This window comes from Mizuhopecten yessoensis, unplaced genomic scaffold (genome assembly GCF_002113885.1).
Source record: "Mizuhopecten yessoensis strain PY_sf001 unplaced genomic scaffold, ASM211388v2 scaffold5737, whole genome shotgun sequence".
NCBI classification, from domain to species: domain Eukaryota; kingdom Metazoa; phylum Mollusca; class Bivalvia; order Pectinida; family Pectinidae; genus Mizuhopecten; species Mizuhopecten yessoensis.
Window position 1 is genome coordinate 232,205 of NW_018406198.1, and position 15,849 is coordinate 248,053.

A 15,849-nucleotide genomic window follows, 5' to 3' on the forward strand; every position below is an offset into this window, starting at 1 on the left:
AACAAAGTTATGATTTTTATAAATTTGTCTTAACCAATCAGCTTTGAGGATTTATTCTTATGTGAGAAAGAATTTACAATACTAACCACTGGTTGTCTCATGAATCTCATGTTTGTACACAGGTAGATTGTTTCACTGATTAAGGTAGTGAAAAGGTGAGAAATTAAAATCTCATTAACTCTTCAATCAACACATTGATTTCTCACCAATTCTCACCAACAGTGTTTATATCATTGAGATTTGAGACTGATCATAACACCTCTGCATCAATATTCCTCTCAATAACTGATATAGCACTGAGTAATCCACATATGTATTTAACAGAAATGCTGGGAAATTCACCGGTATATTTCTCTCACAAATCTTCATACAAATAAGTTGGTAATAAAGTACAATCCAACTTTAGAATGATGGAAATCACAAATCACAAATACACAAATTGTTTTCACTCTTTCCTATACAGTGAAGCATTTACAGGGTTAAAATAATATCCCATATTTCCTCTCCAGAGGGGTTCAACAATTTCTTTATGGACTTCAGTTCTATGGAGGTTCTACAGTCTCTGTATGTGTACAATGTCTGTACTGACCTCACTCCTATGGGGGGTCTACAATGTCTGTACTGACCTCATCAGGCATCATCTTATCCCTGTATTAACCTAAGGGATTACATTAGGACTTCATTGGGATCCAGTGCCCATATTAAACCATACTGTCATTATTACATTGCACCACATAAAACAGTTTCAGTTTCAGCACCATTCAACATATTATATATTTACAGAGATTAGCACAGTTGTTCCTCTGTCTCAGCACCACAGAAAACAACGTCACTTGCAGCATCATCAACACAGTTTAGGAATTATATTTACAAAGTATATATAGCACAGTTGTTCCTCTGTCTCAGCACCACAGAAAACAACGTCCCTTGCAGCATCATCAACACAGTTTAGGGATTATATTTACAAAGTATATATAGCACAGTTGTTCCTCTGTCATAGCACCACAGAAAATAATGTCAGATTAAGCACTACCCAAACACATCACAGAATTATGTGTACATGGTACAGACAATGGCAAGTTTTTCCTAGTGAGTGTTACTGCACTACAGAACAGTATAACAGCACCATCTGTACACAGGCCGTGCTGTAGCCGTGATTCACACAGGCCTGGGGTATGGTCCTACATGGTACAGACAGTTAAGTGTATCATCACATTCCCTGATATGCTGCCAACTTTCTTAAGAACTTCCTTTTTTTCCTGTGAATCCAAAAATACCTGACTGTACAGTACAGTGATACACAGGTTTAACCATCACTGTGTTTACAATGTCCGCCTGCTAATGAGCTAGGCTATCAGCCAACGCACTGGCATGAACAGTGTACTAGACAACTATTCTCCCTTTCTGGCTACAGTCCCTAACACGTGCAGCACATACTGGAAACCACTCAAGTTTCGAGAAATTTAATTTTCGAACTTCTTATTGAATATATTCAGGGAATACAATCTTCCTAGTGGGACTCTACACAGCTGTTTCCCAATGATTCCAGCAGCTGCTTGGTAAACAAGCTAAGGCTGAGGGTACAGTGGGTTGAAAGCTCTGGTGTCATAAGTGATTTATCACATTTTCGCTGTGTTTACTGTCTCATATCAAATCAGTTAATATATATATCACAGGTAGTAAACCCTGTCTACTCTGACACTGTGATAAACAATGAAACTTGTCTACTATGATACCCTTTGTGATATGCAGTAAAACCTATCTACTCTGACACCCTGTGTGATATACAATGAAACCTGTCTACTCTGACACTGTGATATACAATGAAACCTGTCAACTGACACCCTGTGTGATATACAGTAAAACCTATCTACTCTGAAGCCCTGTGTGATATACAATGAAACATGTCTACTCTGACACCCGTGTGATAAACAATGAAACCTGTCTACTCTGAAACCCTGTGTGATATACAGTAAAACCTGTCTACTATGACACCCTGTGTGATATACAGTAAAACCTGTCTACTCTGAAGCCCTGTGTGATATACAATGAAACATGTCTACTCTGACACCCTGTGTGATATACAGTAAAACCTGTCTACTCTGACACTGTGATATACAATGAAACCTGTCCACTGACACCCTGTGTGATATACAATGCAACCTGTCTACTCTGATACCCTTTGTGATATACAGTAAAACCTGTCTACTCTGAAACCCTGTGAGATATACAATGCAACCTGTCTACTCTGAAACCCTGGTGAGTGGGATCTGCAATAATACCTGTCTATTCTGACACCCTGTGTGATCTACAGTGGGACATGTTTACTCTGAAACAAGTCAGACTCTGACAATCCCCTCCCACTGTGTGTTGCTCTCAAACAAGTCAGACTCTGACAAACCCTGGTGAGTGGGATCTGCAATAAAACCTGTCTACTCTGAAACCCTGTGAGATATACAATGCAACCTGTCTACTCTGAAAACCTGGTGAGTGGGATCTGCAATAAAACCTGTCTACTCTGAAACCCTGTGAGATATACAATGCAACCTGTCTACTCTGAAAACCTGGTGAGTGGGATCTGCAATAAAACCTGTCTACTCTGACACCATGTGTGATATACAATGAAACATGTCTACTCTGAAACCCTGTGAGATATACAATGAAACCTGTCTATTCTGACACCTTGTGTGATATACAATGCAACCTGTCTACTATGAAACCCTGGTGAGTGGGATCTGCAATAAAACCTGTCTACTCTGGCACCCTGTGTGATCTACAGTGGGACCTGTTTACTCTGAAACAAGTCAGACTCTGACAATCCCTCCCACAGTGTTACTTTCAAACAAGTTAGACTCTGACAATTCCCTCCCACAGTGTTTTACTCTCAAACACATCAGACCCTGACAATCCCCTCCCACAGTGGGTTACTCTCAAACAAGTTAGACTCTGACAATTCCCTCCCACAGTGTTTTACTCTCAAACACATCAGACCCTGACAATCCCCTCCCACAGTGTGTTACTCTCAAACAAGTTAGACTCTGACAATCCCCTCCCACTGTGTGTTACTCTCTAACACATCAGACTCTGACAATCCCCTCCCACAGTGTGTTCCTCTCACACAAGTCGGACTCTGACAATCCCCTCCCACAGTGTGTTACTCTCAAATAAGTTTGACTCTGACAATCCCCTCCCACTGTGTGTTACTCTCAAACACATCAGACTCTGACAATCCCCTCCCACAGTGTGTTCCTCTCACACAAGTCGGACTCTGACAATCCCCTCCCACAGTGTGTTACTCTCAAATAAGTTTGACTCTGACAATCCCCTCCCACTGTGTGTTACTCTCTAACACATCAGACTCTGAGAATCCCCTCCCACAGTGTGTTCCTCTCACACAAGTCGGACTCTGACAATCCCCTCCCACAGTGTGTTACTTTCAAACAAGTTAGACTCTGACAATTCCCTCCCACAGTGTTTTACTCTCAAACACATCAGACTCTGACAATCCCCTTCCACAGTGTGTTACTCTCACACAAGTCAGACTCTGACAATCCCCTCCCACAGTGTGTTACTCTCAAACACATCAGACTCTGATAATCCCCTCCCACAGTGTGTTACTCTCACACACATCAGACTCTGACAATCCCCTCCCACAGTGTGTTACTTTCAAACAAGTCAGACTCTGACAGTACCCTCCCACAGTGTGTTACTCTCAAACAAGTCAGACTCTAACAATCCCCTCCCACAGTGTGGTGCTCTCAAACAAGTCAGACTCTGACAATCCCCTCCCACAGTGTGTTACTCTCACGCACATCAGACTCTGACAATCCCCTCCCACAGTGTGGTGCTCTCAAACACGTCAGACTCTGACAATCCCCTCCCACAGTGTGTCACTCTCAAACAAGTCAGACTCTGACAATCCCCTCCCACAATGTGTTACTCTCAAACAAGTCAGACTCTGCCAATCCCCTCCCACAGTGTGTTACTCTCACACACATCAGACTCTGACAATCCCCTCCCACAGTGTGGTGCTCTCAAACAAGTCAGACTCTGACAATCCCCTCCCACCGTGTGTTACTCTCAAACAAGTCAGACTCTAACAATCCCCTCCCACAGTGTGGTGCTCTCAAACACATCAGACTCTGACAATCCCCTCCCACAGTATGTTACTCTCAAACACATCAGACTCTGACAATCCCCTCCCACAGTTTGTTACTCTCAAACAAGTCAGACTCTGACAATCCCCTCCCACAGTGTGGTGCTATATTGATGTCTGTGACTACTGTATGTTGTGTAATGAGGAGATAATTAGTTTACTGGCTGTGAAGCAAATTAACAAATCTGATTAGGATCCGCCCATAATTAATAGGTCAAAAGTTCAACCACATTCAGTGAGAATAAAAGGACAGATATGTTTTTATTTTCATAACTTTGATATTTTTCGTAATTTCTGCAAGGGAATTCTATATGTTCCAGACATTTCCTATTTCCTATGGTACAGAATTTTAAGGTAATGAGTATGTACCGCTGCATCAGTAATAATTGCAAACATTCAAATTGCAAACACCTACATTTCCGTAAAAATGCATGGCAACATCATGCGATTTTTATGGAATATTTCTTTTGAAAAGGACTTACACATATATTTCGCAATAGTGACAAGGATACCAATATAGTTTTGTACTTAACAAGGCTCAATATGGTTGTAGGTTTTAAGATATTATATATTTATTCAGAACAAGTTTAATGAGAAGATAAAATAAATCATTCATGAATGAGCTGACTTGCTCTGAGATAACTAACAGACAAATAGCGTTGTCTATACATCCATTTTCACACCACAAAACATCTGAATTATTTATAGATGCTATTTTCAGATTTGTAAAAGTGATCCCACCAGATATTTCCAGCGTTTTGCTATTTGATTTCACTATGTGTTAAAAGCTCCAGAAATTCTCCAAGGAAAACACAATATGATATTGTCAGTGTAAACACTATAGGTCGGACTGCTGGGCGTCACTTACCCGTGAAAATGTGACATTACATCACACGTGATGTCCTCTGTGAACATAAATCACTTTTACTACAAATTATCATTTTAATACATGTATATATCCTAGCTGAGATACTATATATAAATCTCCTTTTTCAAAACAAATCTAGTTGAATGAAGACAGCGATCTCTTCAATATTTGTTTGGTTAAGTGTTCGACACCAAATCCAGACATGACATGGACCCCTAATGGACAATTAATACTAAAACAATCCTCATTTATCAAGCAATATCTACAGCAATTATCACACGAAAACCAAAAAGAGTTAATGAACAGAAACGGAAGATAATGATGTTTTTCGTTATTCAAGGGGCCATTACTCCGCCAAATAAAGTCCGCTGAAAAACGGTCATTGAACTTGGTTGAGTCCTTAAGGCATTTAATCCTGTTTAAGACCTTCATAACACAAAAGAAAAGGAAAGTGTCTTTTATCTCTAGACATTTCCAGCTGTAAGCTGTAAATTGCATGTTGGCTGGGCAACGTGTAGTGTACAATAAACATAATAGCGAACATCAGTTATGTGATGTTCTTCATTTCGGCACATTTGACACTAAAATATGTCTTTAAATAACTGTCTCGGATATCAAATTGGATGCTTCGTCAATTCTTAAAATTCATTTTACATTGGGGGGCTTCGCCCATCTAAGCCCCCCCTCCACCATAGCCCTGCCTTGGACTTGCTCGGGGCCTGGGCTTACACATATGGATGGGCCTAGCTACGCCCCTGGTATACAACCTGTCTTCCCTAAACTGAGAATGGGAATGGTATGACCTATCTTTCCAATACTGACACTGGAATTACAAGGTACTTATAATCTGCCTTAATTCCTAGAACTGATTAACTAGGGAGTCGTACAACCTATCTCCCCCACAGTAACACTGGGATTGGTACAACCTAATTCCTCCACATTGACACTGTGAGTGGCATAACCCGTGTTTCCCACTTTAACGCCTTGAGCGGTACAACCCATCTCCCCCACAGTAACACTGGGATTGGTACAACCTATCTCCCCCACACTGACGTATCTATCACTGGCGTCTACCATTACCGACTCTATATATGTTTACAATAGTCATTGAGAGTGATTACCCAACCCTGTCCAATCTATAGGCCAAATGGCACCCTTCCCTTTGTCTGGCTTATAGCCTTTCAGCCCACACACCAAAGGAAACGGTAAAAAAATATGTTTCTACACTTTTACCATTTTTGCTTATCTTGGCTTTAGGTCATAGGAGTGTATTGATAAACGGAAACAGGAAGTACATCCCTAGTTGAAAATCCAATGTAGGAAGACAGAATCACAATTTCCGCATATTCTAATGTTTAATATTAAACTGATGAATAGTGTATGTTTATTATTGACAGAACAGTGCACGTGTGTTCTCTCAATATTAAAGTATTTCAAAGCAATACAGGCATTAATTCAGGGTTTTTTTGTCTATGAGCCACATGTGTCCCTTTTTCTGTACTTAAGGAAACCGGCTACCTATTTCACTACTGTGAAGTTTTGCAAGAAAGATAACTCTTACCTGCAATTACTATGTGTATATGGTTTTATCATAAAATGTTAATTTTTAATCCGTTACAGATAATTTATTTGACATAATTTCAGCATTTTTTAAATTTATATACATTAATGCAATACTAATCTATGGCCGTATCATTTTTATTGACATTATTTTGCAAAAAAATGTCTTCCATTTTTTTTTCAAAAGTCACTCTTTTTTACATAAATTTCCATTTATAAACCTTAAAATTATGACAACCTATATTTTTTTGGTGGCAGAAAATTTTCTTTACTTCAAAGCAATATAACTACAAAATTTGAAGAAATTCTACTGAGAAATGGTGACACGATCCTATTACCTTAATGGGTCTTACCACCTTATGGGAGGTTCAACGTTTCCAGGAGATTTAATAGAAAAGCAGAAATAATGGGAAGATACTGTAACATCATCTGAATAAATTTCCTTCTCTTGCTGAAGTTAGTGTATGTTTTTTCAGTGGACTAGAGTAGATACCTAAAACAAGGATATTGAAGCTTGGGGTATCCTCAATTGAAGGAAATTAACTTCTTCACCCCTGAAGACACATTTGAACTCTTCCATTTCAAAGGTTGGAATAGTCAATTATGAAATGTCAGGGGTAAATGAGTTAATTTTGGTGTGATGGAGGGGATTCTCGGACAACCACTTTATAGTGGATGCTCAGAGCAGCAGGTTGTCCTAATTTATGCCACAGTGCAACTTTCACCTTTTTTGCCTCCTGTTACTAGGGCGAAGTTGATAACTGAATATCATTGAACAGCATACAATATACAGTAATCACAAGTGAAGGGTAAAATTAGCAATGGGTGAATATAGATTTTACCAATGAGGCGCAAGAGATTGACCTGGCAGCAGACTATTACCAGGTATACTATATCTCAGGAAAGTAGGCGTTTTTATTTATCTCCGAGAAGCAGGAGGACCTCCTGTCGCCGAGCAGCAGGTGTCAAACGGCAGGAACTTCAGGTGTGAGACTTGGGTGTAACTATCCACACACTAGCTAACACGGCGTGACATACTCTAAAATACCAGGTGATCAATACACGACCACATAAATTGAATTATAGTTGAAGAGGCCAATTAAATTGAAAGTAAAAAGAACCTGTGTCTATCTGGTGGCGTCTGTCTGGCGCCGGGCCCAGAAGGCCACAGACAGATCTATATCGTCCGCGGATACAAATGTACCTGCCCCTTCACCTTCAGATTCTCATCATACAGACAAAACTTCGTTTACCTGCTAACATCGTGTCAACAAAGGATCTGCCGACGTCAGCATTTCTCCTACCCTACACAAACAACCTCAAAAAATCAATGACTGTAATGTCAGCTTACGATACTGAACGCTACGTACAGTTGGACCAGCTTCACTGTTCTGGCCCACACTTTACCAAGCTTCACTGTTCTGGCCCACACTTTACCAAGCTTCACTGTTTTGGTCCACACTTTACCAAGCTTCACTGTTCTGGTCGACACTTTACCAAGCTTCACTGTTCTGGTCGACACTTTACCAAGTCGGGCATGACTTACCATGTTACAGGCTTAACAAGAGGCCCAGAGGGCCTGTATCGCTCAACTGGATCTTTATACTCAGCAATAATATAAATGGCTATGGGTTGGGGATCTCAATCATTTCAGAGTTATGACCGAATAATTAAGTCCCTAGGGGTTGGGCCGGCTCTAGAGTCAATATTGATACCATTATTGCGTTCGTCTCTTGATGCCAAGCAGTGTTATATATGGTAAAGGGGTTGGGATTTCAACCATTTTAAAGTTATGACCCAAGAATTAATTCCATAGGGGTTAGGCCAGACTTCAGGATCAATCCTAATATCATAAATGTGTTCGTGTCTTGATGCCCAGCAATGGTACATATTGTTATATGTGGTGAGTATCTCTACTGTTTCAAAGTTATGGCTCAAAATAGTCCCTAGGGGTGGGTCCAGACCCAAGGGTCAATTCTTATATCATGATTGTGATTGTTTCCTGGTGCTCATCAAGTATAAACATGGTTATAGGGTGGGGATCTTGATAATATCAAAGTTAAAAATCGGTTTTGGCCCCGGCCCTCAGATGCGGGGGTCAGCACTTGAACTGAAAAAAAATTGAATCCTCACCATCTGTCACAGCTACAAGGTCAGATATGTCAGTCACAGCTACAAGGTCAGATGTGTCAGTCACAGCTACAAGATCAGATGTGTCAGTCACAGCTACAAGGTCAGATAACTGCTGACTATTGGCATGGGACATTCTGTCAAAGCCACCAATAACAGTGATCTGCATGTTGTGTCAGGGTAATCTGCATGCTTTGTTGTGTCAGGGTAATCTGCATGCTTTAGAGAAATAAGTTGTTCCAAGCCTCTTATTGACATTGATGGACTGTTACCATCAATAATGGTTCAACCATCTTGGGAAAATTTTGAGATTTCCCAGGGTTACATGTGCATTTTATACAATGGACTGACCCAATTGTCAAAATTATGGGATATTTCATGTTGTGAGGGTTTGACAGGATATATAACACTTTGAAATTTGGTCATGGACTTGACAAGTAATGGATTCACCAGCATAAAATCCTCGCTTTAATTTGATTTATTGTGACGGAAACGTTTTGATGGAGAAATCTTCAGAGAACCAGCACTTCAAAAATTACTTCAACTAAATTCAAATTGAAAATCATAACCTAATTTGCTGGGATTGACTCCAATCATCTCATGCCCATATTCTATCCTGATAATGTGAACAGACTTAGCTTAATGTTCACAAAACGAAGCCTTCAGGAGAGATAAAATAGGTATAGAAGACCTTTCTGTAATTCTGAGCAACCTTCCTTCCCTTGTGTGGCTGGAGTGTGAGTCAGCTAGAATAATAGAACACTGTTATACAGATAGTGTCAGTCTGTCCTGTTAGCTGGATAATGTGAGAACTGTATCAGTCAGGGCTGTAAGTGGGACAATAGAATCTGTGGTGGTTGGATAGTTGGGTTTTTTTGTGGTGATGGCTGACAACTGAGTTAGTGGTAACCAGATTGAGGGACAGCAGGATTAATGGTGGCTGAATGGTAGAACAATTATATTAGTGGTGACTGGATAGTGGGACAACCATATTAGTGGTGACTGGATAGTGGGACAACCATATTAGTGGTGACTGGATAGTGGGACAACCATATTAGTGGTGACTGGATAGTGGGACAACCATATTAGTGGTGACTGGATAGTGGGACAACCATATTAGTGGTGACTGGATAGTGGGACAACCATATTAGTGGTGACTGGATAGTGGGACAACCATATTAGTGGTGACTGGATAGTGGGACAACCATATTAGTGGTGACTGGATAGTGGGACAACCATATTAGTGGTGACTGGATAGTGGGACAACCATATTAGTGGTGACTGGATAGTGGGACAACCATATTAGTGGTGACTGGATAGTGGGACAACCATATTAGTGGTGACTGGATAGTGGGACAACCATATTAGTGGTGACTGGATAGTGGGACAACCATATTAGTGGTGACTGGATAGTGGGACAACCATATTAGTGGTGACTGGATAGTGGGACAACCATATTAGTGGTGACTGGATAGTGGGACAACCATATTAGTGGTGACTGGATAGTGGGACAACCATATTAGTGGTGACTGGATAGTGGGACAACCATATTAGTGGTGACTGGATAGTGGGACAACCATATAAGTGGTGACTGGATAGTGGGACAACCATATTAGTGGTGACTGGATAGTGGGACAACCAAATTAGTGGTGACTGGATAGTGGGACAACCAGATTAGTGGTGGCTGGATAGTAGGACAACCATATAAGTGGTGACTGGATAGTGGGACAACCATATTAGTGGTTAAGCTGGATAGAAGGACAACTAAATTAGTGGTGACTTTTTATGGGACAACCAGATCAGTCAGGTGAATAGGTAGTGACACAATTAGCTGGATGGATGGACAACCAGATTAGTGGTGTCAGAATATAACTCAGAATATAACTTATTTAGTGGTTGCTGGAGTTATGAGGTTTGACTTATAATATATGCTTCCCTGTAGTTTCGGGGATTTTTTGTATTCTGCTTAAATAAACCAAAACTATTCTGCTGCACATGTACAGTTGGGAAACGTGTTGTATCTTACCACAATTCTATACTTCCTTGAGATAAATGGTGAACAAGTTAAATCTGGTCATTTTGTTTTGTATTATTTACAGAAAGTTAGATAAGGGATTTCAAAACTGTTGGTCTACTTATGAACATCACAGTGTCCATTCATCTGTCCTTGTTCAGGAAGTTGCCCATCTTTATAAAATATTATAAAAGCATTTATTCCCATCTACCTCTGTTGGTTCTCAGGGATCGAGTTCTTGGCACATGTGTTCTGACATAACTGTTAGTCTTGTAACAGAATGGAAAAATGTACAGCCAGACTGGGATTCGAACCTGGGACCTCCAAACTATAGAGGGGCACTCTAACCAACTTAGTAAACTGGGACCTCCAAACTATAGAGGGGCACTCTAACAAACTTAGTAAACTGGGACCTCCAAACTATAGAGGGGGAATCTAACCAACTTAGTAACCTGGGACCTCCACACTATAGAGGGGCACTCTAACAAACTTAGTAAACTGGGACCTCCAAACTATAGAGGGGCACTCTAACCAACTTAGTAACCTGGGCGCTGGTGAGTGATCCAGTCCTAACCCTTAGTCAGAACTATTTACAGTCAACGTTCGGGTTAATAACCTTGCCGAGCATTCACACAGCACTTGAAACAAAGGTTGGTCACAGGCACCCATATAACAGGAGAAGACAAATGCACAGCCAGACTTGGATTTGAACCTGGGACCTCCAAATCTAAACAAAAGACTCATTGAGCTACCTGGTCACCAGTGATCGACCCAGTCCAGTTCCGGTAGTCTGATAAGGGACTGTTGTGTTGGTAACTGTTGGTACATCTCGAGGACTGTTAAATATTTACGGAGATCACCAACACCGTATTGATGTATTGACATCCCTCGGTGTATAATCCTCGACCGGATATGGTACAGTGTTACAACACACCTGAGGCCGTTAGTATAAGGAAGATTGTTCCGTAAGATCAATACAAATGTAATCATGTACTGTACGTTAGAGCGGGACACAAATCTACGTTTTACTTATAGGTACGCTACACTTCTCTCTCCACTCCTCCGTAATTTCTCTCTGCACACCACACACCAATCACGGTGAGCAAAACGCTTCATCAATTCAAACTTCTCATAGATCAATCGGGCATAATTTGTTCTCATCTCGTAGATGAAAGGCTTGGTCCCTTTTATTTAAATGCCACAGACAGGAATGGATCATTTAATATGTCTGGACTCGGTCCCCGACTCTGTGACCTCCATTAGAGGTCCTACAGGACTCTGATAAAAACTTAATGTGCAGACAAGCTAATTATATAACAGAGTCGAACTTAAAATTGCTATCTGTAAAATTGCCATGTTTTTTACATTATTAATTTCTTCAATTCCATTTTAAAACAGATTCATTTAAAGTTTGATTACAACAAATGTTGGATTAGACAACATGTCAGATTATCCAGGGGTCAGATTTTACAGAATGCTGTTAAACTCAGGGTCAGTTTACACAGGATTGGTTATAGAGATATATATATATATGTTAAGAGGTACACCTAAGGGTTTGTAAACCTCAGGGCTGGGGTACACATTTAAAGGGTGGTGTGAGGCAGAACATCTGAAGACAGTGTCAACCTTTGTCTATACTCCCCAGTAAGATGGCCCTCTCTTGAGGTCCACTGTACATGTGTCCCCTATGGTGCCCCTCTCTTGAGGTCCATAGTGTCCCCCCATTTTAAAACAGATTCATTTAAAGTGTCCCCTATGGTGCCCCTCTCTTGAGGGCCACAGTGTCTCCCATGGTGCCCCTCTCTTGAGGTCCATAGTGGCCCCTATGGTGCCCATCTCTTGAGGTCCAGTGTCCCCTATGGTGCCCCTCTCTTGAGGTCCACAGTGTCTCCCATGGTACCCCTCTCTTGAGGTCTACCGTGTCCCCTATGGTGCCCCTCTCTTGAGGTCCAGTGTCCCTTATGGTGCCCCTCTTTTGAGGTCTACCGTGGCCCCTATGGTGCCCCTCTCTTGAGGTCCACTGTGTCTCATACGGTGCCCATCTCTTGAGGTCCATAGTGTCTCCCATGGTGCCCCTCTCTTGAGGTCTACCGTGTCCCCTATGGTGCCCCTCTCTTGAGGTCCAGTGTCCCTTATGGTGCCCCTCTATTGAGGTCAACCGTGGCCCCTATGGTGCCCCTCTCTTGAGGTCTACAGTGTCCCCTATGGTGCCCCTCTCTTGAGGTCCACTGTGTCCCCTATGGTGCCCCTCTCTTGAGCTCCAGTCTCCCTTATGGTGCCCCTCTCTTGAGGTCCAGTGTCCCTTATGGTGCCCCTCTTTTGAGGTCCACTGTGTCCCCAATGGTGCCCTGTCCCGAGTTCACACCCTGCTAGATGGGCTGAGTTTAGAGAGACTACACCACCTCCCCAGGCAGTATTGATTCTTGATTCAGTGTTATTTTATAGACAGACTGGAACTACTCATGTAGCCAAACAAAACAACCCAAATATACACTGAGAAACAACACTACAGTATGGAGCTAAACCCTGGAAAACATATATACATATCATATCCCTGATACAGTGGCACCTGGGTAATCCAGCAACCTTCCTTCCCAGCTAAAATGGCTGGATTGTGGAACGGCTATATTATTAGAACAATTTTGTATAAATAAGGCCTATCCTAATTCATTGGAAATATAATATGACATTTGATGTAATTCTGCCTCACTTTGAATATTCCTGACATCGCCGATCAACACCAGAGGGACCCAGAATTTTAAGCAAACACTCAAAATTATCTTTGATTCGTTTTATTGTTTCTTTTGGTGGTCTTGGCTTATATGAATTAGTATGAGGATAACCCTGTTGTATTATGAAATTTGTGGTTGTGTATCAGCCATTATTTCATATACTCAACATTTATTAATGTTTCTTTCTAAAGAAAATAAATTAAAGAGATTTGCAATATAAATTCCTGTAAGTCTGTAGAATGGGCCCTTCTGTAGTGTCTGAAGACAACTGCTTTAATCATCTATGTTTCAACACAACCAATTTCACATATTTTCTGCATTAGCTCTTCCTCTACCAACGATATATATAGACCAATGGTGGAACATAGCACTAGCTCTTCATCTACCAACGATATATATATAGACAAATGGTGGAACATAGCACTAGCTCTTCCTCTACCAATGTTATATATAGACCAATGGTGGAACATAGCACTAGCTCTTCATCTACCAACGATATATATATAGACAAATGGTGGAACATAGCACTAGCTCTTCCTCTACCAATGTTATATATAGACCAATGGTGGAACATAGCACTAGATCTTACTCTACCAACATATATATAGACCAATGGTGGAACATAGCACTAGCTCTTCATCTACCAAGGATATATATAGACCAATGGTGGAACATAGCACTAGCTCTTCATCTACCAACGATATATATATAGACAAATGGTGGAACATAGCACTAGCTCTTCCTCTACGACCAATGGTGGAACATAGCACTAGATCTTCCTCTACTGAGAATATATATATAGTCCAATGGTGGAACAAAGCACTAGCTCTTCCTCTAACAAGGATATATATAGACCAATGGTGGAACATAGCACTAGCTCTTCATCTACCAACGATATATTATGAATTAGTATGAGGATAACCCTGTTGTATTATGAAATTTGTGGTTGTGTATCAGCCATTATTTCATATACTCAACATTTATTAATGTTTCTTTCTAAAGAAAATAAATTAAAGAGATTTGCAATCTAAATTCCTGTAAGTCTGTAGAATGGGCCCTTCTGTAGTGTCTGAAGACAACTGCTTTGATCATCTATGTTTCAACACAACCAATTTCACATATTTTCTGCATTAGCTCTTCCTCTACCAACGATATATATAGACCAATGGTCGAACATAGCACTAGCTCTTCCTCTACCAATGATATATATAGACCAATGGTGGAACATAGCACTAGCTCTTCATCTACCAACGATATATATATAGACAAATGGTGGAACATAGCACTAGCTCTTCCTCTACCAATGTTATATATAGACCAATGGTGGAACATAGCACTAGCTCTTCATCTACCAACGATATATATATAGACAAATGGTGGAACATAGCACTAGCTCTTCCTCTACCAACAATATATATAGACCAATGGTGGAACAAAGCACTAGCTCTTCCTCTGCCAACGATATATATATAGACCAATGGTGGAACATACCACTAGCTCTTCATCTACCAAGGAAATATATAGACCAATGGAGGAGCATAGCACTAGATCTTCCTCTACTGAGAATATATATATAGTCCAATGGTGGAACAAAGCACTAGCTCTTCCTCTACCAACGATATATAAAGACCAATGGTGGAACAAAGCACTAGCTCTTCCTCTGCCAACGATATATATAGACCAATGGTGGAACATAGCACTAGCTCTTCATCTACCAACGATATATTATGAATTAGTATGAGGATAACCCTGTTGTATTATGAAATTTGTGGTTGTGTATCAGCCATTATTTAATATACTCAACATTTATTAATGTTTCTTTCTAAAGAAAATAAATTAAAGAGATTTGCAATATAAATTCCTGTAAGTCTGTAGAATGGGCCCTTCTGTAGTGTCTGAAGACAACTGCTTTGATCATCTATGTTTCAACACAACCAATTTCACATATTTTCTGCATTAGCTCTTCCTCTACCAACGATATATATAGACCAATGGTCGAACATAGCACTAGCTCTTCCTCTACCAATGATATATATAGACCAATGGTGGAACATAGCACTAGCTCTTCATCTACCAACGATATATATATAGACAAATGGTGGAACATAGCACTAGCTCTTCCTCTACCAATGTTATATATAGACCAATGGTGGAACATAGCACTAGCTCTTCATCTACCAACGATATATATATAGACCAATGATGGAACATAGCACTAGATCTTCCTCTTCCAACGATATATATAGACCAATGGTGGAACATAGCACTAGATCTTCCTCTACCGAGAATATATATATAGTCCAATGGTGGAACAAAGCACTAGCTCTTCCTCTACCAACGATATATATAGACCAATGGTGGAACAAAGCACTAGCTCTTCCTCTACCAA

General features: G+C 40.6%; 1 protein-coding gene across 3 annotated transcripts in view; it reads right to left on the reverse strand.

Moving 5' to 3' along the window:
• LOC110451029 overlaps positions 1-15,849 on the reverse strand; it is a 50,865-nt gene that overhangs the window by 16,347 nt on the left and 18,669 nt on the right. Inside the window, exon 1 of one of the 3 annotated variants that reach the window (XM_021498865.1) lies at positions 87-1,109. The exons of the other annotated variants lie outside the window; for them this stretch is intronic. Within the exon in view, the coding sequence (XP_021354540.1) occupies positions 87-110 (24 nt within the window). The 5' untranslated portion in view covers positions 111-1,109. Of the gene's footprint in view, positions 1-86; positions 1,110-15,849 lie in introns of those variants that run through there. 3 annotated transcript variants of the gene reach the window in all.